At 45.8% G+C, this 27684-nt stretch overlaps 1 protein-coding gene across 1 annotated transcript in view; it reads left to right on the top strand.

Annotated features, from left to right (window-relative positions):
* LOC130203140 (rho GTPase-activating protein 23-like) overlaps positions 1-27684 on the top strand; it is an 81396-nt gene that overhangs the window by 36580 nt on the left and 17132 nt on the right. The window contains 11 exon segments of the mRNA XM_056429033.1: positions 17510-17704; positions 19230-19260; positions 19471-19563; positions 21867-21945; positions 22053-22113; positions 23061-23100; positions 23103-24452; positions 25429-25572; positions 26471-26579; positions 27378-27417; positions 27528-27665. Coding sequence (XP_056285008.1) covers positions 17510-17704; positions 19230-19260; positions 19471-19563; positions 21867-21945; positions 22053-22113; positions 23061-23100; positions 23103-24452; positions 25429-25572; positions 26471-26579; positions 27378-27417; positions 27528-27665 — 2280 coding nt within the window.

The following is a 27684-nucleotide window of genomic DNA, read 5'->3' as shown; positions in this document are numbered from 1 at the left end:
CGAACTTTGTGCGTGGATGGCTGTACACATGCCCCCCGCCCCCCCCCCCTACTTTTACCCTGCCAGTCCAGAAAGCTCCAGCTGGATCTCTGGGGGGGGGGGGGCATCTGGGCACCCAGCTGGTGCCCTGTGCTGCTGAAATCAGGCACCAGGCCGCCGCCCTGCCGCTCCCTCCTGGAGGCCTCGCTCACATTCTTATGATGCGTTAACACACTTCAGACCGTTCAAGGAGACGGGCCGACGCTCGTCTTTCACCGGCTAGAAAGTTTGCAGGTCGGAGACGCCAAATAAACAGAAAGCTTAACAATTGGGGCACACAGACAATTTAATTACAAGTTGCGAATTTCCGCTTTGGTGAGCGTTCGTTAGTTTGTTAGTCTGTTGTGACCCTGGGCCGCCATGTTGAAAACATTCAGCCAGAGCCAAAAGCCCCAATCAAAACCAGTTGTAGGAAAAGGGGCAGGTCATTCCTGATTGTTTTGTCTCTAATCTGATGGCTGCTAGGATTATCTGTTGCTATGGGAACAACCATGGACCATGCAAATGATCCTGACACTTAAACTAATGAGAGGAACGCACCAATTTTGATAACATATTCAATGAGAATATATATATATATATTAGGGCTGGGCACGTTAACGCGTTAATCTTGCGTTAACGCATCAATTAATTAACGCCGACAATTATTTTATCGCGCGTTAACGCAGGTTTTATTATTTATTTTATTATTGTAAAAGTGTGTTGCTCACAGGCTTTTATTTTGTAAAAGTCTGCTACTGATTGCTGCGGAACAGGAAAAGAAAGTCATTCGCGGTTTAACAAACATGGAGAATCTCAACAAATGACGGCAGGTATGAGACGCCCTCAAGACACACATCACACGGAGAATACACGAGTTGTATGAAAAGGAGAGGACTGCAAAAGCGACAGCTTCACAACGCGCTGTTGCTCTCACTGGGGACGACCGGACATCGGGTGAACAGACGTCCTCTTTCCCCGGACATGTCCTGCTTTTGAGACCTAACAAATGCGTCCGGCAGTTATTCCAAAAACGTCCTAGATTTTGCTTCGTCGGATATTTGTGTTTCTCTGGGTTTTCATAAACTAGAATTTACCCCTTACAAGTTTTGGAAATGGTATCTCCCTTACGTTCCACCTTACGCGAGCTCTGACGGTATAGAGAACAGTCATTGGTCGACCGATCTCAGTGTTGCCAGATACATGATAATTATCCTCCAAATACAACCATTTTGAGCCTTTGGTACGATACTTCACCATCTCCAATCAGGCAACACGGAGCACCTTGCCGCCTCCACTAGTTCATTGTTGTTTGTGCTATAAACTCCTACCAGCGCCGCCGCTCCCATAGCGCACTACGCGCTGTGCGTAGGGCACCACGTCCTGAGGGGCTCCACAAAATAGGCAACTAAAAAATCCTCAGTTATAATAATTATAATGCCGATATTATTTCAGTCTAGAAATATTAGGCACCTTTTAGGCATGTATATCACAAAACAGGCAGAACAAGAGAGATCACTCGGTAACCACAATGACCTCGGAGTGACTGTGCATTATATTGATGAGAAGTGGGCGCTGCATTCACACGCCCTGACTGATGAAAACAGAGGAGAGACATGATGCTGAAACGTGCGCGGGACACTTTACTGAAGTTGCACAGCAGTGGGATGTGTCAGATAAAGTCACCACACTGAGCACAGATAGTGCACCAGAGATGATCGCTGCTGTGAGACAACGGCCTTGTGATCATGTCCCTGCTTCGCGCACAGCCTCCAGCGTTCTGTCACAGTGTCTCTGCATAACAGGCGTTTGACAATGTCCTGACAGATTTTATGGCACTTTAGTTCATATGGCAGTACATTTAAAATAAGTGTCAAGTTCTAGGAATTGACAAACTGCACTGAAAGTGTTTTCTGGTGTCTCACTCTAACAGGGACAATAAATGTTATTGCACTTTCATTCATATGGCAGAACATTTAAAATAGAAGTGCGCTATACACTACTTTTGAATTAATTATTGGATTTTGCGTATACAAATGCGATTAATCAGGGAAATCATGCGATTAATCGCGATTAAAAATTGTAATCGTTACCCAGCCCTAATATACAGGACTGTCTCAGAAAATTAGAATATTGTGATAAAGTTCTTTATTTTCTGTAATGCAATTAAAAAAACAAAAATGTCATGCATTCTGGATTCATTACAAATCAACTGAAATATTGCAAGCCTTTTATTCTTTTAATATTGCTGATTATGGTTTACAGCTTAAGAAAACTCAAATATCCTATCTCTAAATATTAGAATATCATGAAAAAGTATACTAGTAGGGTATTAAACAAATCACTTGAATCGTCTAATTAACTCAAACACCTGGAAACACATTTTCAAATGTTTGATTTTGTTTTGCTGTTATAAATCTTTTTTTTTACTTGGTCTGAGGAAATATTCAAATTTTATGAGATAGGATTTTAGAGTTTTCTTGCCAAGCCATAATCAGCAATATTAAAAGAATAAAAGGTTTGCAATATTTATTTCAGTTTGTAATAGAACCAGAATGCATGACATTTTTGTTTTTGTGGCTGCTGGCCATAATCAGCAATAAAAGAATAAACTGTCATTTGATTTTTTTAATTGCATTACAGAAAATAAAGAACTTTATCACAATATTCTAATTTTCTGAGACAGTCCTGTATATATATTTATTTAAATAGATCAATATTCAAACATATTGATCTATTTAAATAAATTAAAATATATATTTAAATACAGTAATATTTGAATATTGCTGTTACAGTTTGAGCTGAAACACACAAAGCTGCCCATGTGTGAGTGCAACTTGATTTAACCGTTGCGTGCGTGGGAAATAACAGTAATTAGACGTGATATGGAGGCAATGACATACAAAGTGGGACTATAGGAATAAAGCCCAATAACTGACTCCGGTTGACGGTCATCACTCTAACGTCACACTGGAAATAGGATCGGGCTACTCTTGCGAAATCTTAACGAATGTTTTCTCCGGTGCGAGTCGCTGAAGACGTTGCTGCATCTGGGATCAAAGACGGGAGCTCCGCCCTCTCTCCGCCAGCTCTCCGCCCGCTCTCCGCCCGCTCTCCGCCCTCTCTCCGCCAGCTCTCCGCCCGCTCTCCGCCCGCTCTCCGCCCTCTCTCCGCCAGCTCTCCGCCCTCTCTCCGCCCTCTCTCCGCCCGCTCTCCGCCCGCCTCCGCCCTCTCTCCGCCTGCTCTCCGCCCGCTCTCCGCCCTCTCTCCGCCCTCTCTCCGCCAGCTCTCCGCCCTCTCTCCGCCCGCTCTCCGCCCGCCCTCCGCCCTCTCTCCGCCCGCTCTCCGCCCTCTCTCCGCCAGCTCTCCGCCCTCTCTCCGCCCGCTCTCCGCCTGCTCTCCGCCCTCTCTCCGCCCTCTCCGCCCTCTCTCCGCCAGCTCTCCGCCTGCTCTCCGCCCTCTCTCCGCCCGCTCTCCGCCTGCTCTCCGCCCGCCCTCTCTCCGCCCTCTCTCCGGCCTGCTCTCCGCCCTCTCTCCGCCCTCTCTCCGCCAGCTCTCCGCCCTTTCTCCGCCCTCTCTCCGCCCTCTCTCCGCCCGCCCTCCGCCCGCTCTCCGCCAGCTCTCCGCCCTCTCCGCCAGCTCTCCGCCCTCTCTCCGCCCTCTCTCCGCCCGCTCTCCGCCCGCTCTCCGCCTGCTCTCCGCCCTCTCCGCCCTCTCCGCCCTCTCTCCGCCAGCTCTCCGCCCTCTCTCCGCCTGCTCTCCGCCCGCTCTCCGCCCTCTCTCCGCCCTCTCTCCGCCCGCTCTCCGCCCTCTCTCCGCCCGCTCTCCGCCTCTCTCCGCCCTCTCCGCCCTCTCCGCCCTCTCTCCGCCTGCTCTCCGCCCTCTCTCCGCCTGCTCTCCGCCCTCTCTCCGCCCGCTCTCCGCCCTCTCTCCGCCCTCTCTCCGCCAGCTCTCCGCCCTCTCTCCGCCCGCTCTCCGCCAACTCTCCGCCCTCTCTCCGCCCTCTTTCCGCCTGCTCTCCTCTCCGCCTCCGCCTCTCGCCTCTCTCTCCGCCTCTCCGCCAGCTCTCCGCCAGCTCTCCGCCCGCTCTCCGCCAGCTCTCCGCCCTCTCTCTGCCGACTTCATCGTTTCCAAATGTGTCTTGAGCAAAACACGGATCCCGAAATAGTCGCGGCGTGTGTTAAACTTGTCAGGTTGATGCAAGGCGGAGACGCTAAATGCAGAGAACCAGATTCAAAACAACATATTTAGCACGAATGTTACTATAACGGGACACACACACAGACAGCTGATGTTAATTGTTGTTTTTCCCTGGTGCTCATGCCGTCTCGTGTGCTCTCTCACCCCCACACCTGTTGCATGTGACCTCTCCCAGTGAACCCCTAGACAGCATCCTGTTGGTTTTATGACGCTGACAACCCAAAGTGCAGCAACACATTCAGATGGTTTCACTCAGGAGGAAGAGTTGTGTTGCTCAACATCTGTGAAATTCATTTAAAATGTTTTAATGCAATTTTTACATTTTTAAAAATGTAATCCGATAGCAGAATCGCTGGGATGTGGAGAGGTTATTTCTGTCCTTCCAGCTCAGATAGAAACACCTTCCGGTCAGACGAGTGGACGGCATGGAACAACATCGCCACCGAGCCCTCGTTGCTGTTGATGCGTCAAGTGTGGCGTGCTCTGCTCTTGTTTCCTTCCTTTCTCCCCGCGCAGCGTTCTTTGAAACACAAACGGCCAAAGTGTTGGATCCCACTGCGACGTCAGCCTCAGACACACAGAGCTTCTCTGTCTGATGTACAACAATGGCCCCGCACAGCCCCTCGGCTGCTCTGAGGTCGGCACTAGTACCCAGCAGAGGGCCAGTCTGCGGAGGGCTAACTCCACCCAGCTGGTCCCAGAGCAGTCAGGGCACAACAATGAAGAGAGCTCGGAGGTCTCACTGAACGCTGTGTTCACGTTGGCTTGTTTTTGAGTTTGTTCTTTCGTCCTCATGATAATTAGTCATGTAACATTATTGTCACCACGGTGGCCTAATGGGCATCCGCTAAAATGAAGCCGGTCTCGTAGCGATCCTTCCTCTGGTGGGTCTTCGTGTTGCGGCGCTGCTCTTCTTCCAGCAGGCGTTTCAATCGTACGTGGGCGCAACAATTAGAGTGTGTGAAAGCTTCCGCGTAGCTATATTTGTGCACGTTTTTGAAAGCCGAGCGGAGTTCAGAACTTAAAATATCACAGTGGTGTGTTTTTTAAATAACATTTAAGGAACCGTGCCATCCCTCTGTGAATAGAGAACATGACCAGACCTCATGAAAGTCACTGGATTACCATAAGAAGGACTTGTCGTTAGAGCTACTTCCAGAAACTCTTATGGTGTGTTCACACCGGACGCAGCAGTCTCGACGCGCGTCGAAAAAAAGTGTGTTCAGACCAGACGCTTCGCGACCGCAGAGTACTTCCACTTTTTAGTGGACTGAGCTGCACTCCCACTGCGCTTCTCGCTGCTCTCTCTCTTCTTCTCTCTTTGATACGTGTCTCTGAGACTTTTCTACGGCGGCAGATCTCCTCTGCCATGAAACACATATGCCGGCGGTTGGTTCATAGTAAAGTACAACAAATAGCTTCTCCGACCTTCTTCCACGCTTCATCTTTATAGCTACGGTTTCGGTAAGTAAAAAGAGTCGTGTCATAAAGTTCGGGGTGCCCACAAACGGCGACAATAATCTTTTCCTCCATTTTCTAAACCGGCAGGACGATGACGAGCGGAGCTGCTCAACGCTGATTGGCTGACGCAACTATGACTCACGCGTTTTTGCTGCCAGAGTTGGGAAATTTCAACTCGCGCGTCGACGAGCTGCGTCTGTTCGCTCTGTTCGCCCCGCGGCAAACGCTCTGTTCGTGCTGCTTCAAACGCGTCCGGTGTGAACACACCATCAGTTTGGGACACCTTGTGGACAAAAGTGGTAGTGTTGCCAAGCGGCAAAGTCCCTTTAAAATTTTTAAACCTAAACCTAATGTTACTGCAGCACGGTCTCACAGTCTGTCGCACTCGGCCCCGGTTCTGGTTCTCCTGTGCCTCCCTTCCCTTCCAGTGGGTCCAGCAGTACGTGTTCTTTTTGCACTGGATCCGACATATTGAGAATAACTATATAGAAACAGCCTGTGGTCTCGCTGACGGTGTTGTTTATGTAGGTCATATAGAGTGAAAAGTTCCTCTCATTTTTGACTGGTTTCTTAGTAATTGATAGATAGACAATTAAACCTCATATATATGTCTAAATATTTAGATGGTGGTTATTCAAACCGGCCGAGTGACATCAGCCGTGTCCCAAATAAAAACAATTCAACGGAAATGCTTACAAATTAATGTGTAGTTATTTTTAGCTCAGAACGATTTTCACAGCTGACTAAAAAAATAGGTCAATTAGAGACGTCTCCCCGCCTTCGTCAGAGACACAGTACGAGTACACGCGCTCTCCTGTGATACTCATTCATGCCTCCAGACTCCGTCCTCCTCGTGTTGGCGTATTCACTTTGGTCAGTGCACTAGATGCATGTTTCACTCACAGGTCAAGTTTACCCAACGCTCTGATTCGATGTGACAGACACATGGGAAGATGTAGAATATGTCGAAAGCACTTCAGCGAGACATACATAATACACAATAGGATATTATGATTCATGGTTGTATCATCGGGTATGGATTTTACTTGGACGGCCTCTCCCTGTGGCTGCTGGGTGATCTCGGGACCGAAGATCATGAAGCTTCCAGAGTCAGACGTAAAGTTAGAAGTTGATCTCCACCAATAACTTAGTAATTCTCTACATCTTGTATTACGGGCTTACATTGAGGCTTTGTTTGTGAGAAACACAGTAAGAGTTGAAAACAGTGGCTTTAGATGTGCTGAACAGTCACCGGTCTGCTCTTTGTAATGCAGTGCTGCCCACTAGTGGTTGACTTCGGCATCACAGTTGATATGATACCTTGATTAAAAACAGCTGCTCAATGAAGGTCAATGTGATACTTTGTTGCTTTTTTCTAATAATTATACATATATATATATTTATTTATTTAAATATTTATTGACATATATATACATATTTATATCTATATACATATATTTATACGTAAATATATATTTCGGTAAATAAGATATTATAATTCAAAAGCATATATAAAGTAACTATTAGCCCAGCATGCAAGAAATGTCAAGGTCATAATTAGGTATTTTAAGACTTAAATATAATGCTTTTTTGAACTCCTGTGTTCAAGAAGAGATCATCTTGAGTTTAGATATTAAATTTACTCTTTTTCCATCACTTTTCATTCTTTATTGTATCCAACCTGAAAAGTTGTTAATGCAAATCATTTTTTGGGAGAAGTTAAGAGATTTGTAGTTCGGTCGCAAATGGAGTAAAAGTTGTCCTTTCCCTGCATGGATACGGTCCCAGTATCAAATAACGGGCCGTGTCACCAGTTATTCAATCAATCAATCAAACTTTAATTTCAGACTCAAGGTCCAGATAGTACAAAACATTAAATATATTAAAATACAGACAAAACCACAAGTGAAATACAAAGAACTACAAATGCTTTATAAATAGACTGTACCAATGTCTCCACAGCTGGTAGTGCATATACTAAACTTTATGTTTGATAAAACCAAGATGATCTAATTTTCGGAGCCATCAACCCGGCAGATAAATGTATACATAAGATTTATTATAACACATAGTGTTCTCACATTGTTAGAAAGCAGTTTCATTTAGTTTGTAACACGTTTCACTTCTAAAACACAAATTATAGTTTGCGTTGTTTCACAGTGTAAACTAATGTGTGAACTTCATCAGTGGTGGAGTGAGTGAGTGAGAGTGTGTGTGTGTGTGTGTGTGTTGCTGAGGGACTCCAGTGTTCCCATTCAGCGTCCTGTGCTGCTGCTGCGTTGGTTTAGTCCTGTCATCGGCTCCAGACCTCCTCTTTGTCCTCTATTCATCGCACCGCTCTTTGTCTCTCTCTCTCTTTTCTCCCCGTCACTCTCTCCTGAAAGCTGTTGTCACTTTCAATTCACGCTGAGCTTTATTCCCACCATTGGACGTGACGATGTCGTACCACATATTTGGTATTTTCTCTCGGGACTAACTTGAATCCCTTTATACATGACAGATAACGACGTGTCAAGTGAAAGTGCCTGTCAGCTCGTCTCTTCCGCCCCCTGGTGGCCAAGCACTGATCAACACAGCTTGAAACGATCATCCCTGTTTGATGACCCAACACATCTATTTAATAGTGGACCTCATCCTGGTCTCAGTTTTTTAATAATCAATTAAATTAGTTTGATTTATTTACATTTATATATTTGAAAAATCAGTTTTTACCTAAACGCAAATGTGCCATAGATTGTATGTGATATGTTAAATTATTACATAAATAAATACAAGATACGGTGATGATTTTCAGTTTCAAAATGTATTTACATATGAGCCTAACAAATGTAGTATTGTTTGTACCCTATTTATTCCTACTTTGTGATTATTGGGTCTAAAGTGTGAAATGTCTAACACAGGTAAACAAATAGGGGGCAGCATGTCCCCTCTGCTCCTACACCGCTGCGTTATGATATGCTGGCGTGGCGTCGGCCACCTTACGTGTTTACTGTGGCACTAGTCGGGGCGTTCAGGGGTCCGGGTTTATTTTGATAATCTGTTTCTGCTGCTTCCTGTATGTAGTTTAATATTTTAAACAACATGAAACATTTTCAATCATCGGCCAGATCTTACAGATTTCACCTTTTTGTTGAACTTCAAGAATACAATACAAAGGAAAAGGAAGAAGAAAGAGGAAAAGAGAAAACAAAAACAACAGCAATAAATAAACAACCACAGCAAACAATAATACAGCCACACACCAGCAGTATGATATAAGTACATCTTTGAGTACAGAGTTAGAAACTATTCTGCCATGATACTTTTTGGCAATATGTATTATTAGCGAACAATCGTTCCGTCAACCTGTCGATATTTATCCGTTTCTATGAAGACGCGTTGGCAACATGGTTCTACTTTCTTTGTTATTGTCATGCCAATGAGGCCACATTGAATTTAATTAAATATAACAAACGTAAAACAGGAAGTCAGCTCAGTCGTCTGAGACCACCATGTTTTTGGTTTGTCTTGCTTGACTTCCCCCTGTGATGGTTTTTGGATCGAGCTGTTTTCACACTTCAGTGGCAGAATTTATGCTTCCCTCTCTGCCCCACAGGGGTTATTATCTCCATCTCTCTCTCTCTCTCTCTCTCTCGTCTCCTTTTTTGACTGAGATTCTGTCCGTCAGCTCTTTATTTACCTTGCTCTCTACTCTTCTTCCCACTCATCCTCTCGCCCTCTTCCTTTGCTCCTCATCTAAACTCATGTACTCACTCGACCGCAGAACTTTTGCAAGTTTGCGACTAACTTTAACGAAAGTGGGTTTCGTTTGGATGTCGACAAGAGATCGTGTATTTCATTTGCACACTTTGCTTTGCCTCTTGCTTCGATGGACATGTTAGGTTCCTGATTAAAATCGATTAAATTCACAAATTAGCCTCAGAGGGCTTTACCACCTGCATCCCGGGATCGGATCAGGAAAGACTCCCCCAAAAAAACCTTTCTCTGGGATAAAAAGGGAAGAAACCTTCCAGAGAGACCAGAGGAGGATCCCTCTATGAGGATGGACAGAAGTACATGAGTCATGTGACCAGAATGAACACAATTAAAAAGAGTGACAGCACGTTTAATGCGTATGACATACACGATTCATAAAATGAGTCGTAGTAGACATGATGAAAAAGTTACAACTGCCAAAAATAGCGGCAACAGCGGATGTCGTAGAATAATAATGCTAATAAAAGCAGCAATGGGGTTGGCCAGATATAACCACGATGATGTCATCGTACAGAACGGGCGAGGTTGCGGGATCCTGTTTAAAGAACTGAAATAGGATAGTAAGAAAACACCAAGAGTTTCTTTGATGGACGTCGAGGTCTCACCTGATGAGCCGAGGAAGACAAATACCTGATGTGAAGACACAACTTGTGCGTTGACGTTTGTAATGATCATGGACTGTGTCTCGGAAGTGGACGTAGTCGCTGTGACATCGTGATGAAGTCTTGAGTTTGGCGTTTTGGCCGCCGCCATCTTGGCTTCATGCAAGCGGACCGTAACTCCAGTGTTGGAACATTTCCTTCCTCAGCAGGGCTGTGGTCCTGTCCTCTCAGCAGGGCTGTTGGATGCCAACACGTCGTTAGCACTGATCAACACTGGCGTAGCTCGAGCTGTGGCACTCTGTTATGGAAAGCACAGTTATTCTTTCAGTATGACCCTTGACCCCTGCATGCGTTGTTCTTGTCTGGTCGTGAACCTGATCAGAGAGTCAGAGGAGCGTTTCTCCTCACAGCCCTCCAGCGCCTCCTCTGACTCACTCCTCACGTCGGTTTCTCTCGGGGCTCGACTCCTCCGCGATTACGAGTCACGAGGGCGCACGTTGGTCACAGGGCCCTGAGCTCCGCTCCTGAAGAGGAGAGTCGTGCACAGCTGTCTGTTGGGTCCCGGGCTGCGTGACTCTGGCTGCGTCGGTTCTGCTTTGCGTTGGAGGTTCAGCGCGTAATGCAAAGGAAGAAGAGGGCGTTCGGAGAGAGGTGGGAGATAAAGTACCGGAGAGGTGGATAGAAAGAGGAGCAAGAGGCGGAAGAGGAGGATCGGAGATGAGCGTCGCAGAGGCTGCTGGGTGATGTGTGTGCCGACGTCAGACTCTTTCAGCGTCTCTTCATCCCTCTTCTTCCTCTTTATCCTCACTCCTTCCTTCTCTGGCTGTCTGTCGTTGTAGCTGCTCTCAGGTGTCAAAGAGGAGAGGACTGAGGGGCTGACAGCCCAGAGCTGTGGTGGAGGGTTGGGTCACGTACACACACACACACACACATACCAGATACACATACATACACACACACACCAGATACACATACATACACACACACACCTCCACACACGCACACAATTACAGACATACACTCCTACACACACACATACACACACGCACATTCACACACACACACATTCATACACACACACACAGTCTGGGATTCACATTTAGAGTTATTCAAGAAACATTTTAATGCGAGCTGACAGTTTGGTTGTAATACTTCTTTTGCCCTGTATATATACATGTATATCTATAATATAATGTAGATATATATGTATATGTAGGTATATAAGAATATGTTGTCCACACCAAATATATATATATATATGTATATATATACAGGACTGTCTCAGAAAATTAGAATATTGTGATGAAGTTCTTTATTTTTGTAAAATTATTAAAAAACAAAAATGTCATGCATTCTGGATTCATTACAAATCAACTGAAATATTGCAAGCCTTTTATTCTTTTAATATTGCTGATTATGACAGCAAGAAAACTCTAAAATCCTATCTCATAAAATTTTAATATTTCCTCAGACCAAGTAAAAAAAAAGATTTATAACAGCTGAGTGTTTGTCAAGGCTCAGGAAACCTTTGCAGGTGTTTTGAGTTAATTAGACAATTTAAGTGATTTTTTTAATAATACTTTTTCATGATATTCTAATATTTAGAGATAGGATATTTGAGTTTTCTTAAACTGTAAGCCATAATCAGCAATATTAAAAAAAATAAAAAATTGCAATATTCAGTTGATTGTAATGAATCCAATCAATGACATTTTTGTTTTTTTAATTGCATTTCAGAAAATAAAGAACTTCATCACAATATTCTAATTTTCTGAGACAGTCCTGTATATATTTATAACTAAAATAAAAACCAAAATTGCGCAAAATAATAAATATCCACAGCAATAAATTCATAATACTTTCTCCATGAATGAGCTCTGATCTGATCTTGTGCTCTTGTCAACCTCATGTTTAATGGAAGGCAGTGTGTGTGTGTGTGTGTGTGTGTTTCCACAGCACTGCATGTTAAAAACACACACACTGGTGCTCCTCCTCATTTCCCTCAGAGACAACGATGAACAGAATCAGAAATACTGATTATTGGGGGAACGCCTCCCCCTTATCTTCAACCTTAAAAAAGTAGTTTTGCTTGATTATTTACTGTTGATTAATAAATGCACCATACATCTAATAATCTATGAATCACATACTCGTAACACACACAGTCCGTAGTGGATCCTGGATGCCAACAGCACCAACATCCAGCAGATTGTGAGACTAAGAGGAGGAGAGAGAGAGAGAGAGAGAGAGAGAAAAAGAAAGAAAGAAAGAGAGAGGCTGGACTGGAGCAAAAGGATGAGAGGAATGTGACTGAGAGAAAAAGGGAGAGAGAGAGTGTGGGGATGTCAGCAAATACACCCAAGGGGAGAGAGAATGAAAGAGAGATAGAGAGGCATGTCAGGGTTGAGAGGAGGGAGGACGATACATCGACATCAATACAGGCAGTCAGCCAGCGCTGGACGACAGAGCTGGACCTCGGAGCAGCAGCTTGGACCGGATCCGTCTCCAAGACTCTGGTTCAGCAACAAGCTGCAGAGCAGCAGAGTTCAGCTGCTCTGAGGATGGAGCCGCTTCCCAAACCCAGAGCCGAGCGGCAACGACTTCACGACGACGAGGCGATTCCCCCTGACGTCGGGACGACGCTGCTCTGAAAGCTTGGAGAGGACGAGGTGGCCGTTGAGAGCTTCTGTAGTGCAGCTTGTGATGCGGAAAAAGCAGCGGCGGCGTTAAATCTCTCGTAACTGTGAACCGGACTAAATGAAGGGTGGGAGAAGACAGGAGGAGGTCGCCTGGTTCGGTCACCGGAGATTTCCTTAAGTTTCAAAGACAAGGATCCAGATCGGTGGAAAAAAAAAAATATGAGAACCAGCTCGAGACAGAATGCTAGAAAACCAGAGAAATATGCCAAATGAAGTCTAATCTAATTCGTGATCGTCGTGGCTTGAACTCTTCTTCCTTAGATTCACGAAACTCAATCGGATCGGTTCGGCGAAAGCAAGACGAACACGAAGAGTGAAGCTCAAGATGAAAGCAACTCGAGGATTACAAATTCACACGTTCAAGACTCGGTGCTCTGCGTCCTCGGTGCCGATCGCGACACTTTAGTCGTCGACTTCCCGGGTAACGTGTAGTTTTCCATCGGTTTACCCTCGGTCGTCGTCTCCAGGCCGTGACGCGTCAGTCAGGGAGCGTGCCGAGGTGAGCGGTCACCTCCCCTGTGCGGTCTGAAGCTCCGTGACCCCCGTCCGGCGTGTGCGTTCCCAGACGTGTGAATGTGGCGGTGCGATGCTGAGTGTTCCGTCGGCGTGGACTGTAGCGACGCCGAGCCCCGGTGTATCTGGCTGGCGGTCTTGAGGGGTGTCTCTCCTCACGGTTCACCCCGCCCTTCAACCCCCATCGCATCGCCAAGGAAACGGGGCTCAAGGAGGCTTTTACAGCGCCAGCGCTTGTCCTGGGTAAGAGGTTGGTGAGGGGGCGCTGACAATACCCGATTTATTTCCTGTCAATAATCAGTATTACAACATTTTATTATTTTCTGGCCAAGTGGTATTTTCTTTCTTTGGGCCATAGTTTTCCAAAAGTAATCTGATTACTCTTTGATGGTCATTGGTTAGGGACCAACTGTTCCCCTGCACCGTTCATATTGTAGTATGTTGTGTGTTCCTTGTCACTATTCAAGTTTGTAGGTAGTTTACTTCAATGAGAAGCTCTATAATGTAACCTGACGCTTGTTTTGTGTTTATTCTGCATTTACGTCACGTTTTCTTCTTCAAGCATTTATCGGCTTTTTTTTTTTTTTTTACAAATCGAAAGAGGTGTTTCTGGCAACTTGAATCAATTAAGTCCCATATTAACAGAAACTAATATGAGCTCTGGTTTAGGTTTTCTCCACCGTCTACAGCAGGGCTGTGAAACTCATTTTCACTGTGGGCCACATCTGCATCATGGCCGCCCTTCAAAATAAAAGCACAGTATATTTTTCTTAAATGTCTTTAAGAAAAGGTGAACGTATGTCTTTCAAGCCGTCGGGGGCCACATGAAGTGACGTGGCGTGCCGCATTCGGCCCGCGGGCCTCGTGTTTGACACCTGTGGTCTACAGAGTAAAACATCTGGCTCCTCAGCTGCTGATTGCTCCACTTCCTCCCCCGGCTAGCCACGATGACTCTTTGCTGAGCGTGTCGTGTGAAGTGGGTTTATTATGGGCTGTGGGTTGAATCCATCGTACTGGACGAGCTCTGGGATCCTTCTTCCACCATCTTGCTTTAACCTTTCCTGTCTGCTCGGATCAGTGGGCGAGAAGGACGCCATTATTGACCTTACCCGCAATGCAGGTGTCCTGGTTTCATCCCATCGGGGCCCAAAGTCAATGAGAATACAGGGCTGGATCAGAACCAGCTATTGCCAGCCCTTGACTCATTCGAGGGTATGTGTCATGCCCTTTCTCCGTGCCTCCTCCATGTGTTACGCAATGTAGTGCTGAGGGAGAAGAGGCTGAAGTCCTTCATGCAGCTTCAGATGAAGTGTTGTGGCTGCTTTCACACGCGGGCGTGTTTGTGTGGTTGTGTTTTTACATCATCTGTTCAAGTCCGCACGAAGGATCGTACAGTTTCCCAACTCCCACTGCTCGTAGAGGGACTGTTCTACTAATCCAGCTCCTCATATAATGTACGTGTGTGTTACTGTATATATGTATGTGTGTCAGTTTGTGTTATCTGATCTGCAGGCTGCATGCGCGTCCTTTATTTATTCTCTCGGTTAAAGCAGCGGTTTGAATGTCAGACGAACAAAATAATTTCAACTCCCGACCAAAATAAATGGTTTGCGAATCCGAGTGAGAGAAGTGAAGCGACCGGTGCAGCCGACCAGAAGAGGAAATGGAGCGAGAGGCCAACATTAATGGAGAGCTCTACTTGAGTCCACACAACAGGTCCTAGTTGTCCCCAAAAATACTTTGTGATCAAGTATGGACTCGTAAGAGGGTGAAATACACAAACCAATATATTTAAGTTCCTTTTTATTCATGAGTTACGGTAAGATTGTCGGTTAACTTCTGTCCACGATGCCAGTGTGACTAGCATGTTTATATCTGTGTAACTGTAGCGTAGCATCTTTTTGTGTTTTGTATGGGGAGAGCTAGTTAGCTTAGCTGTTAGCCGACTGAGCAGCCGAGTATAAGCATGTAGGACATCCCACCTCTGTGTTTACATTAACGATGCGTGAAATGTGTCACGACGCTATTAGAGGGACCCAAAAGCACGACTCAGACAGGAGTAACAAAGAATACTGTCTTTGGTTGGAAACAGGCTGGGTCAAAACCGGGAGATCAGTCGAAGAAGCAAACAAGTCCAAAAAGGGGCGGGGCAGAGAATCAGAGGTCAGGAATATACTCTAATAACGCTGGAGAACTTGGCACGAAAACACAAGACAATCTGGCAGAGGACAAGAGGAAGTGAGGGAGCTAAATAGTGAGGGACTAATGCGGGGATGGGCTGCAGGTGAGAAGGGCGTGAGGACCAGGTGAAGGGAATGAGGGACTAACGAGGTGATCAGAGGCAGGTGAGGGGAGTTGGATTGACGAGATGGTGTGACAGGATGAAAACAATTTTTACAAAAAGGAAGGCGTGGAGCTAAACTGTTACAAAATGTCCCCTGGAGAGACGTCGGATGATGAGGAATCGAACACAACACTAGACCCGACTGTCTCACACACAGATATGATAACTTCACACACACCACAGCTCTCCAACACACACACACACACACACACGGAGGAAATGTCAATGGGCAGAAATCCTTTGGGGTTATTTCATTGTGTCTTGATGATATATTTGATGTAAGAGTGGGTCCTTTTAAAAACGTTTTAACATTTTTTTATATTCAGCTCAGCACCTCTGGTTCTGCCGGGTTCTCTCTCCTGACCAGCAGGGGGCGACTGCAAAATGAAGTCCGATTGTATCGAAATCAATGAAATGACTCTACTTCTGTGTTGATTTATTTCCTCATCCACTTATGTCCGGTCTATGAGTCACATACCAATCAACCAACAGATTCTGTCCATTCCAGATATAATAATAAGAAAGCCAACGTCATCAATAAACACTGCTTGTCAGTAATCTGATAATAGTTCATGTTAATTCATATTACTTGTAGACGACATTATGGAAATATTTATGGGGAATGACGCCCTTTTTCTAAATTCAGATATGAGATTCCTAAAATATTGGCAATGAGCAACTCCTCACCAAATCCAGTATGTATGTGATGTTATCCCTCATAGCAACACAGACCTTATTTCGGGCATCTAACCAAAACTACAAAACCACATTACATGACATCACATGTCATTTAGCAGAGACTTTTATCCAAAGCGACTTACAATAAGTGCATCAACCTAGAGTACAAACTAAGAACAACAAGAATACAGAAAGCAACATTTCCTCAACATAGTCGAACTACAACAGGACTATAATAAGAGCCATTTAAGTGCCACTGAAGTGCTAATCTGTGTTTTAATCCAGATATAGTCGGAAAAGATGTGTTTTCTATGTTCTATGGAGCCGCTACTCAGTTGATACCTCATTACATCAAACATTCTGGACGTCCATCTCTGGTTTCCGGCTTTGAGAGGAACACACACACATGGATCGAACCTTTTCGGGCCATGCACGCAACATATTGGACCTCTTGATTCAAGGTGGCGTTTCCCTTTTATTCTGAACTTCAGTGTGCGTCTCTCTTTCCTACTCTCTCTCTCGCATTCCTAGAGGCGAAGGATTCCCCCTAAATCGCGGCCATCCACTTCCTGTCTCAAGAAACAGACTTCCTGTTTCTTTTGGCTGCGCTGGGTTTGAGTTGCTTTCACGTACAATTAATGTTTGTGTTTTTAGTGTTGATGGATATACTTTTTTAAATTGAATCGGCCCACTCTAATTGGTGATGATCAATCAAATCAAATGATCAATGTTGCTACGAAATGGTTGTGTGTGTGTGTGTGTCTGTGTGTGTGAAACACTGGCCTGATCCTCACCTCCTGGATCCCATACCTAAATATCAGCGAGCTCCTTTTGTCGACTTGGTCCGTGCTTCCAGATCTGTGTGTTCATGAACCCTAAAAATTTCCTGTTATTCATAGACGGCATATATTTTTAACCCTCCCATTGTTGGCTGAAGGTAATACATGTGATTAGAGGTGGGGTTGTTGTTGAAAATAGAGACTTCCTTTTCGGAGAGGAAGTCTCTGAGAAATTCCTGGCATAGGTGTAAATCTGCCCTGGTCGGATCTGGGCAGAGTCCTCGGTGAATGGGCCGCATCCGGCCGCTCACGCCTCCCTTAAAATCCCTCAGACTATGGATGAGTGCGCAGTCCCTCTTTAACATCCCCCATGGTAAAGTTTGGTCAGTATTCGTGAGCTACCGAAAGTTTCATCCGATCTAAACGTGCCCCCCCCCCCCCATCCTCTCCTCTCCACAGGCGAAAGGACGGAGAGATGGCATGGTGTCGTCCAACGAGAACCGGCGCCGCCCGCTGTCGTCGGGCGAGGTGGAGGGCGTGTCGTGGCGCGGCCCGCGGACCGTCTTCGTGCCAAAGAACTCGCAGGGCTTCGGCTTCACGCTGCGCCACTTCATCGTGTACCCACCGCCCGAGTCCTCGCTGCACAGCCTCAAGGTGAGCAGAGCGCTTGACGCCGTCGGGTCGTTAGGTTAGACAAATCTGCTTCATGTTTATGACAAGAGCAGAAGACAAAGGCTTTGATTCACATTGTCACAAATTCAATGAAATGTTCTCAAGAAGAGCAAAATAATTATTTTTGTTTTTTTGTTTTTGTTGCCTTAAATGTATTAAATGATCCAAACAACTCCCGGTATGCTGAGTTCTGACGGATCATCTGTTTCTGCTTTCGATGTCTCTGGGATATATTGTTGACATCTTAGTCCCCAGACATGGGCACCACTAGCTGACATGAAGGAGCAATTAAAACACGCTCTGTTAAAACTATCTATTATGTTTAATGTACATGTGTTAGGTAGACAATTTCTTTAGCAAAGTTTAGTCCCATTGAATGGAAACAAGAGCCAGATTGAGCTAAAACATGTAATTGCTATTTGAGAATAACAAAAATATGAGGTTGATCTGATCGTATTCAAGAAATCACTCCCGACGGCGATCTGTTTCAACTGATATTGGAAGTGGGTTGCTTTTCAAAATCAAGGTCAGAATCAAACCTTCTGCCCCAGCCTTTCGGCTGCCGTATGGAGGGAGCTCCAGACGGAAATATCTTGGCACATATTTGGCGAATTGCCACGAAAGTATGTTCAGATAATCACGGTTCCATCTGGTGACCTTATAACCCGGCAACACATGTCAGAGATGCATTTCAAATGGTTTATAAAGAGAAACGTGATGAAGATTCTCCTACTTTTCTTTACTTTTGTATTACTACACACAGTTTTAAGCATCTATAATATATATTAATGACAACTACGTGCCAGATTTGGAAAGAGATATCTTTTATGACACATTTATTGATAAAAAAAAGAGAGAAAGGACCCGTCACCATCCCAGCTCTCTACGGGTTGTGTCCCATAACACCACATTTCCATCATGCTCGAAGTATTCATCGTTTATGCTTTTTAAACTGACACAAATATGCTTGAGGTTCTACCTGCTGGAGGTCTTTACGCTTGAAGTTCATTTTCTTCCAGCTCTACTTATCTCACAGACATGGAAGTCCGTGTTTACATGACATGCATGTACCATCTTAGCTGGACTGTATAATGACAACACGGTTCTCAGATTCTTGTCTTGTGGGAGAATCTAGTTACAAGATTTCAGAACCTGCTAAAGTGCACATTTACGATTGGGCTCCAGACTACACACACCTGACACCACAGACAGGCAGGCAGACAGACAGACAGACAGACAGGCCGACAGGCAGTCAGACAGACAGACACACACACAGACAAACAGACAGTCAGACAGACACACACACAGACAGACACACACAAACAGACAGACAGAGAGGCAGACAGACACACAGACAGACAGACAGAGACACATACAGACAGACAGACAGAGACACAAACAGAAAGACAGAGAGGCAGACAGACACACCGACACACCAACAGACAGACAGACAGACAGTCCTCTTCTCTTCTTCTCCTCTAAAACCTGCTCTGTGTTTCTCCCACAGGACGAAGAGAACGGAAACCCAACTGGAAGAGGTGAGTGTTCAGGCCTCCAGCGCCACGCTTTCTTAAAGTGTCTCTAAAGTATCCGTTGTGTTCTCTTTGATGATCAGTGTGTGTGTGTGTGTGTGTTCCATGTGTGAGTGGAGCTAACTCAACTCTGTGGTTGTTGTGATATTGTATGAAATGCTCGTGCGTGCACACAAAAGCTATCTGTGTGTGTGTGTGTGTGTGTGTTTAAAGCAGGTTGCCAGTGGTCCCGTTTGGAGCCGATGGACACCATCTTTGTGAAGAGCGTGAAAGAAAATGGCCCCGCACAACAAGCTGGCCTGTGCACAGGTAGAAGACACACAGACATAACACGGCAGGGCTCTCGGGGTCATCGCACTCGCTAAAATATCTCCCATCTGACCTTCCTCTGAGGACTGAGGCGGTTCCATTCATACAATTGAGGGTCCGCGTCCACGTGGTTTGGCTATAGTTCAACACATTTGGCTGTTTTTGTATCCGCCGAAAGACACTCTGTGTACCTCCGTGTACCTCTCCTCAAAACAAGCCTCCACTGTATCTCCTTTTTCTTGGCCAACCAGCTGGAGGTGTCCAAGTGCAGTCACATCAAACACAGCAGATTAGCATAATTTCATAAAGTGAACTACTAATAAATCCTTCTGCTTGTTTGTAAATTGTTCAGCGAGACGATCTTTATAAGTGATTTATGTATTCAAGGATAATTTATTGTCATAATGCAACACAGTCGAAATTCAGTTGTAGCTCATTTTAAACACAACCAACGTACCACAAACAAACAATCAATCTCAATATCAAAAGCACTCTAAACTGTGGTCTGTTGAGCTTGTTTCCTTCACGAGTTCATTAAAAAAGTGTCTAACACAGAGACGTCAATACCCCATAATATGGTGCTACGTCCTGTCGCTACCCGTTAACCATTTTTATCAACATGCGCTCGCTTTGCAGTCAAATATGCTATCATACATATTGTCGTGGGTTTTTTCATGAGCTCTTTTTGACTCCTAAGAACATAAATATATTAGGGCTGTCAATCGACTAAAAAAAAGTAACTAATTAATCGCACATTTTGAAATTTATTAATCGCGATTAATACATTTTTTTTCTTCTTCTTTTTAAAGACAAAACTTCACACAGAGCTGTGTTTTCAAAGAGGCTCCTACCTATAAAGTGCCAGCGAGGTATTTAATATCGTGGATGATAAATTGTTTCTTCAGTGAAACATCAGATTAGTAAAAAAAAGAAGTATATTGAGACCCCATTGGTCCTGTCATCTTTAACATTGAACAACAGCAGAACCAGTGGCCTTGGTAACTGACTGACATTCAAATATGTCACGTTAACCCTCTGGAGGCTGGGGACATTTTCTCCATTCTACAAAAAATATAAATTCACCTTTTAAAGGCGTTTGCATATGACACATACCCCCACGTGTTCTACATCAAACATTCCAGAACAATCTCAGCTCTATATAATGAGGCACAGTTGTCCTTGTGCCGTGTTCTCTGGTTCTCTGACTGACAGGTTGCTAATGAGCCTCACCTGTGTGGTGGGAGGTCCTTTGTGATTTACTGAGTGTTCATTGGTTGTTTTTTTCGGTAAATGTTGACGGACAAACGGATTGACAAATCATGGTGAAGGTTTCGTGTGACGAGTACTCTCCGCGCCGCGTCGCCCGACACGTCGCCCCTCCGTTCCTCTGTGTATCAGAGGGGAGACGGGAGGAAGGAGCGGAGGAGGAAACCCGACTGATTCATCCACGAGTTTAAACTGATTTCTGCTCCGTATTTTCGCGGAGAAATAATTGTTTTAAAAACGGAAACAGTGTCAAACCGTACTGCCGCGGCTTGACACTCAGAGGAGTGAAAAAACGTCAACGCACATCGGAAGTAAACAAAGTTGCGTTAATTGCGTTTAAATATTTTAGTGCGTTAATCGCTGCCAAATTAATCGCATAGATTAACGCGTTAACGCTGACAGCCCTAATATGTACACATCAGAAGCATGACCTGCTGTCAGTCACCAGAATTTAATTTCCATGTGTGGATCCGGCAGCAACCTCCGGGTCTTACAAGTGAGCCCAAAGCGGAAGTGTCTTAAACGGGCATTCTCTCTCCTGACCACCAGGGGACGACTCCTCTGGTTGTATAGAAGTCTATATAGTAACTCTACTTCTCTCTTGGTGTATTCCCTCAGTAAACGTGAGTTTTTGTCTCTAGTCTGTAGTTTCAAGTCTTCTTCTATACGGCGTGATGTCATCATTTAGTATCGGGTGACTTCACAATGACTCCACCCACTTCTTATATACAGTCTGTGATGTGGGTCCTGATGCTGCAGGATTACACCAAAACAGTTTGAAGTCTGTCCAACTTCCTGTTTACTCCTCTTGGTTCATTTAGTAAAAAGTCAGTGTGAACATGAACCAAGTCTACCTTCTATATTTACAGGTAATATAAAGAAACCCAAACAATGAACTCCATTGAAGGAAGATGTACTAGAGATGCACATAGAACATTAAGCTGAGTGCATGACAACGTACAGAAAGTAACTTTATGGATTGTTATTTTAAAGCCTTCCTTTTTTCTGAATGTGTGTGTGTGTGTGTGTGTGTCCAGGGGACAGGGTGGTGAAGGTGAACGGGCAGAACATCCTGGGGAAGACCTACTCTCAGGTGATCATGCTCATCCAAAACAGGTGAGAGGACGTTTCGCTGTTGGCGAATCTCGTTTTTTACGTTCTGTTACTTATCTTATGTTCACATATTAATTTGACATTATCATATTTTGGTCTCTGCGTCGCAGTGAAAACATTCTGGAGCTCTCTATTATGCCCAAAGATGAGGATGTGTTGCAGTTGGTAAGTGTGAGTATTGTCCTTCTTCTATTTTCTCTCCTCGCCTGCTTGTCTCCTCGTGGCATGTTCACGGTCACATGACCGCCGGGCCGTGTGCACGACTTCCTCTTATTCGAATTCATGTCGGCAATTATTAAAGTGTGACCGGTTTCACACAAAATGAGTTTGATGCACGACTTCAGGGGGGAAAAAAGGCAAACTGTGGATTGCATATATTATTTATTTTATTATTAATATCATAAATAATAACATTTATAAATAATAAAAGATAAAATCCATTCAAGCTGAATAAAATAAAATTATGTTATTGTCTGTTGAAATAGACAAAGTGTAATCGGACCATATAAAGATAGATCTGTGTCTTTATTACGCAAACAACAAAAACAACAACAAAAGGTTTTGAGAGCAAATTTCTCCTCTTTTTTTTTCTTCACAATTTTCTTTTTATTCAACAATAAGAACACAAATACAACAAGTCATCAACAACATCGACAACCAGAATTAAAAATAAAATATATAAAAATTAAAAAAAGGGGGTAAAAGAACAGAAAAACCTGCTGTCATGTCAATTCTGTGTCAACTGCCATAGGGTCCACTTCCTCCATTTACTGTCCATCTGTGATTCTGTCAGCCGTAGCCTGTGTGTCAGTCTTTCCATCATATGTATTTCCCCCACTGTGTCCACCCAATGGGTCTGAGTGGGTAAGTCCTCAGTCCCCCATTTGAGAGCAAATTTCTCCTTTTTAAGTAAATTAATTGTTAGTTTTTCTGATGAAACTAGAATCTTTACTCTCAAAACCTTTTTTGTTTGTTTGCGTAATAAAGACACAAATTTACCTCCATAGGGCCAAAGAGAGAACAATGCACGCTGCCTCAGTCCGTCCTCTGGCCCCTCCCTCCATGGGTTATCTTACCTGTGGTGGTTGTCATTATGCCCCGCCCCCTCTCGTCCTCAGGCGTACTCCCAGGACGCCTACCTGAAAGGCAACGAGCCATATCCGACGTGGCCCTCCCCGCGTCGCCGCCGCCTCTGTGCTACCCTCCCGCCAAGCCCGTCTCCTCCGGCCTGCAGCACAACCCCCAGAGCCCCCCGGACAACTGGCGCCCGGGCCCCGCCGCCTCCCCACTTGACAACCGCCCGGGCCCCGCCACTTCCACCCCCACCCCCGGCTGGCCCGGGGGCCCCGAGGAATCCGATGGCCACCTGGCCCCGCCGGGCGGTCACCGAGGCCGCTCCTCCTCGGCCTTCAACGTGCTGGACTTTCACTTCGCGAACCACAACGCCGCCATCGCCTCCGCTACTCTGCCCGCGCCGCGGAAGAGCAGCCTGCCGGCCTCGGCCCACGCCGACACGCTCTGCCACCAGGCTCTGTCAAACTGGTACTACAGCCAGGCCGAGGCCGCCGAGAGCATGTCCCCCCGCCACCGCAGCATCTCTCAGGACTGCTTGGCAGAGCTGGGGCTGGGCTTGGCCCTCGGCCCCGGTCCCGCCTCCTTAACCTCCGTGGAGAAGCACCGAAGGGAAAACTTCCAGTTCCACCAGCAGGCGGCTGCCGCTTCGCATGATTCCCATTGGTTAGGGGGCGGGGGAAGCAGGTCGTGCTCGGAGAGCCTGCTGGCAGCGTACGCCGAGTACGAGCACAACTACGGCCGCTCCGTGGAAACTCTGGCACAGGCCTCCGCGCTGGTGTCACCGCGCTACGAAGTCCCTCCGCCCGGGTCGCAAACAGTGAAGTTCAGAGAGCACAAAGACCAGAAGGTTCCAGCAGGGCATCCGCACAACACCACAGCAACGTCCCCCATCATCACAGCCTCCTCCACAGTGCCCCCTAGTGGCAGGCGGTCAGGCCAGCAGGTGGCCGAGCCTCAAACACGCCGAGTACAAGAGGAGGAGCTGGTGGGCTACAAAAGCTACAGCCCGTCGTTCGCCCGCAAAGCCGGCCACCTCCTCCAGCAGGCCCACTCCTTCAGAGAGCCCAGCTACAGCGGCCCCAACCTCAACTGGAGCCCCGGCAACAGAGTGGACGGCGAGGGCGGCGTGGTACCCAGGCCCCGGTCCACCCCGGCCTTCTCGGAGCCAGAGGAGGAGGGAGCCCGACTGGGCGATGACGGGGAGGCCGCCTCCCCCATCTCCCTGAATCAGGAGGTGGTCCTGAGGCAGAAGCCGCCTTCCGGTCGCCGAACCCCCGTTCAGGCCGTTCAACATCCCCACTACGCCGAGCCCCCCAGTTTAGAAACGACACACGGGACCCCCTCTCCTGTCTCCGGGGGGCCCGTCACCAACCGCAGGGCTAACGGTAGCCTCGCACAGCATGCATACAACTCCCTGGCATCCATCCCCTTCATCGGTTAGTGACCTTTCCTCTGTAGCGACTGCTGCTGCAGAATATTTATATTTATATATATATATATACATATTTATATATATATTTATATCTAAATATATATTTTTATATATAAAGATTTATATATATATAAATATATCTTTATATATTTTTATATAAATATATATATGTATATATATATATATAAATATATATATATAAATATCTTAATGTATTGTATGTGAGGCTCCTTTTCTCTCTTTCCATCCTTTCTGACATTCTGTCACATGTCTGAAATAATGTTCTGTCTGTACATTTCTGTCTCTTTCAAGTTGTGCTGATGAATGTTCTCGTGTCTTTTGTGGAGCTCTGGAGACATGATCGGAGAAGCTGCTCTGGAGTCAGAATAACCTCCAGGTCCAGTCACTCCATGTTGGAGCCATTAGTCGCTGCATGGATTGTGTGGTATTATTAGCTAGATTAATGTTTAACTCCTACCACACCAGACAAACTAAAATGTTTACTTTTATTAGCCATTTAAAAAGTCGAGATTAAAATAAAAATAGCAACGCAACACTAAAGTGGACAGTACTTGGTTTTAATAATGTTGATACATTTTGTAAAATATATGGGGTGGGGGGTAATGCATTAATATATACATACATACAGTATAAACATAAATTATGATACAAATACATTTTAAAATATAATAACATGCAAAACAAATAAATACATTTAATTCATAGAAATAGACACAATAATTAAATAGACAATTAAAGAGAAGATAATTAATACAAAGGTACAGAAATGAATAAGTAAAATTATGTTATTATCAATAAATTATGATGTATTGATCGTGTAATAACTTTATTGTACAGTCAACTGTACTTGAGGTGACTTCTGCCTCCAGAGCAGCTCCGACTCCACCAGCTGTCCCAACTCGTCCGCTCACCACGTCTAATCATCTCTCGCCGCTTGTCGCCCACCTGTGACGATGCAGATGACCCCACCAGTCCTAGTCTTGACCTCCAGGCCTTCTATGTGCCGGCCCGCTCTGTCGTGTCCAGTTCCCAGGCCTCCACCTTTGTCTCCCCCACCCTCTCCTCCACCTCCCCCTTTGTCCGACTTCGCTCTCGGGACTTCCGTGAGTCTCACTCACTCCACCCTAAATGCTCCACAGAGGGCGGGGCCAATGTATACAGTTACGCAATGCCTTCATTTTGGCACACTGGTACATGTGCCCAGCCTGAGACTCATCTTAAAGGAGTACAGTGACGTTGACTGATTATTTTTGGGGGGGAGAGTTCGGAATTTTAAAATCTTGCGAACACCAAAACAGTGTGAGAACCTTTTCGTAGGTCTGGAACCTTGAAAACTCCCCTTGAGGTGTCGGGTTTCACTCATATATATATTTTAAGTTGACGTCAGACTTGTTTGGTCGCTTGAGTTTGACACAGGTTACCATGGTTACTCCAACCGGGCAAGGAGGGTCTCGGGAAGTGACGTCCAGTGCGTCCTAGAAAGATATATTTAGACCTTTTGCTCACACAAAAGTACGTTGACGTGTTGAGGATGCAGAGCGATGAATAAAAACAACAATACCCACAACGATGCCCACGGCTACGCAGCAGCCGGGGCTTCAACGTTGTATTATTACGTTTCTTTTGTGAACTGTTGGTTGTCCATGCAGCAGAATTCTAGTATTTTTATTATCTTTAAAAGGCTCCTTGGGTTATGGTTGACTTATTGTTTTAAGTTTAGTGGGTTTTCTTCACCGTATGATCGCCACATTGGAGAATTTGTTTTCTCAATTTTCATAGACCAAAGAGGCATTGTGGGTAAAGTGTATCCAAAACTAGGACCGACAAATCAGAACGTCACGGTGTTCCTTTAACATGCAGTACCTACGTTTAACCACTAATGGAACTCACTTGGTTCATGTCATCCTCACAAGCCACGTCAGCCACTCCTCTCCTTGTCCTTTCACATGTCATTGGTTCCCCCTGAGGCTCCTCCCTCTGACTCCTCCTCTCTCTCTCCAGGCAGCATTAAGAGCCGCCGCTCCTCGTACCTGCTGGCCATCACCACCGAGAGGTCCAAGTCCTGTGACGAGGGTCTCAACACCTTCAGGGAGGAAGGACGCGTCTTCTCGTAAGAACTCTGAGGACACTTTAGCCGACTGACGGGTCCTCAAAGTCCCAGTGTCTGTTGATGCAGACCCGGACTAGAGAGACCACATAGACACAGACCTGGACTACAGGGACCACGTCTACACAGACCTGGACTACAGAGACCACATAGACACAGACCTGGACTACAGAGACCACGTCTACACAGACCTGGACTACAGAGACCACGTCTACACAGACCTGGACTACAGGGACCACGTCTACACAGACCTGGACTACAGAGACCACGTCTACACAGACCTGGACTACAGGGACCACGTCTACACAGACCTGGACTACAGAGACCACATAGACACAGACCTGGACTACAGGGACCACGTCTACACAGACCTGGACTACAGAGACCACATAGACACAGACCTGGACTACAGAGACCACGTCTACACAGACCTGGACTACAGAGACCACATAGACACAGACCTGGACTAGAGAGACCACGTCTACACAGACCTGGACTACAGAGACCACGTCTACACAGACCTGGACTACAGAGACCACATAGACACAGACCTGGACTACAGAGACCACATAGACACAGACCTGGACTACAGAGACCACGTCTACACAGACCTGGACTACAGAGACCACGTCTACACAGACCTGGACTACAGAGACCACGTCTACACAGACCTGGACTACAGAGACCACGTCTACACAGACCTGGATTACAGAGTCCTGGTCTACACAGACCCCTCCTAGAGGCCTAGTCCTGTTGAGACTAGAAGGGGTCTCCTGTAACGTTGTGCTCTCTGTTCCACAGCAAACTACCAAAGAGGGTGAAGAGCTTCTTCACTGACGGGGTGAGTGGATCATCACACTTAACTTTACTCTACTTTTTATTTCAATGTTATGAGTTTCCCAGCAGCCCAGAACCCCCTATGACCCATAATGCCCCTCAACTGTGCTTCAGTCTCTGGAGAGCCTGCGGGTCCAGGAGGAGGCCCGGTCCAAACGCCACTCCACCTCTGAACTGGGAACCATCACCTTCAGTGACGTACGCAAGGAGGGCTGGCTGCACTCCAAGCAGATCCTCACGGAGAAGGGCAAGGTACGAAGCCCCGCCCCCG

Source organism: Pseudoliparis swirei, chromosome 13, assembly GCF_029220125.1.
Source record: "Pseudoliparis swirei isolate HS2019 ecotype Mariana Trench chromosome 13, NWPU_hadal_v1, whole genome shotgun sequence".
NCBI lineage: Eukaryota > Metazoa > Chordata > Actinopteri > Perciformes > Liparidae > Pseudoliparis > Pseudoliparis swirei.
This window is presented reverse-complemented; position numbering and strand designations above follow the sequence as displayed.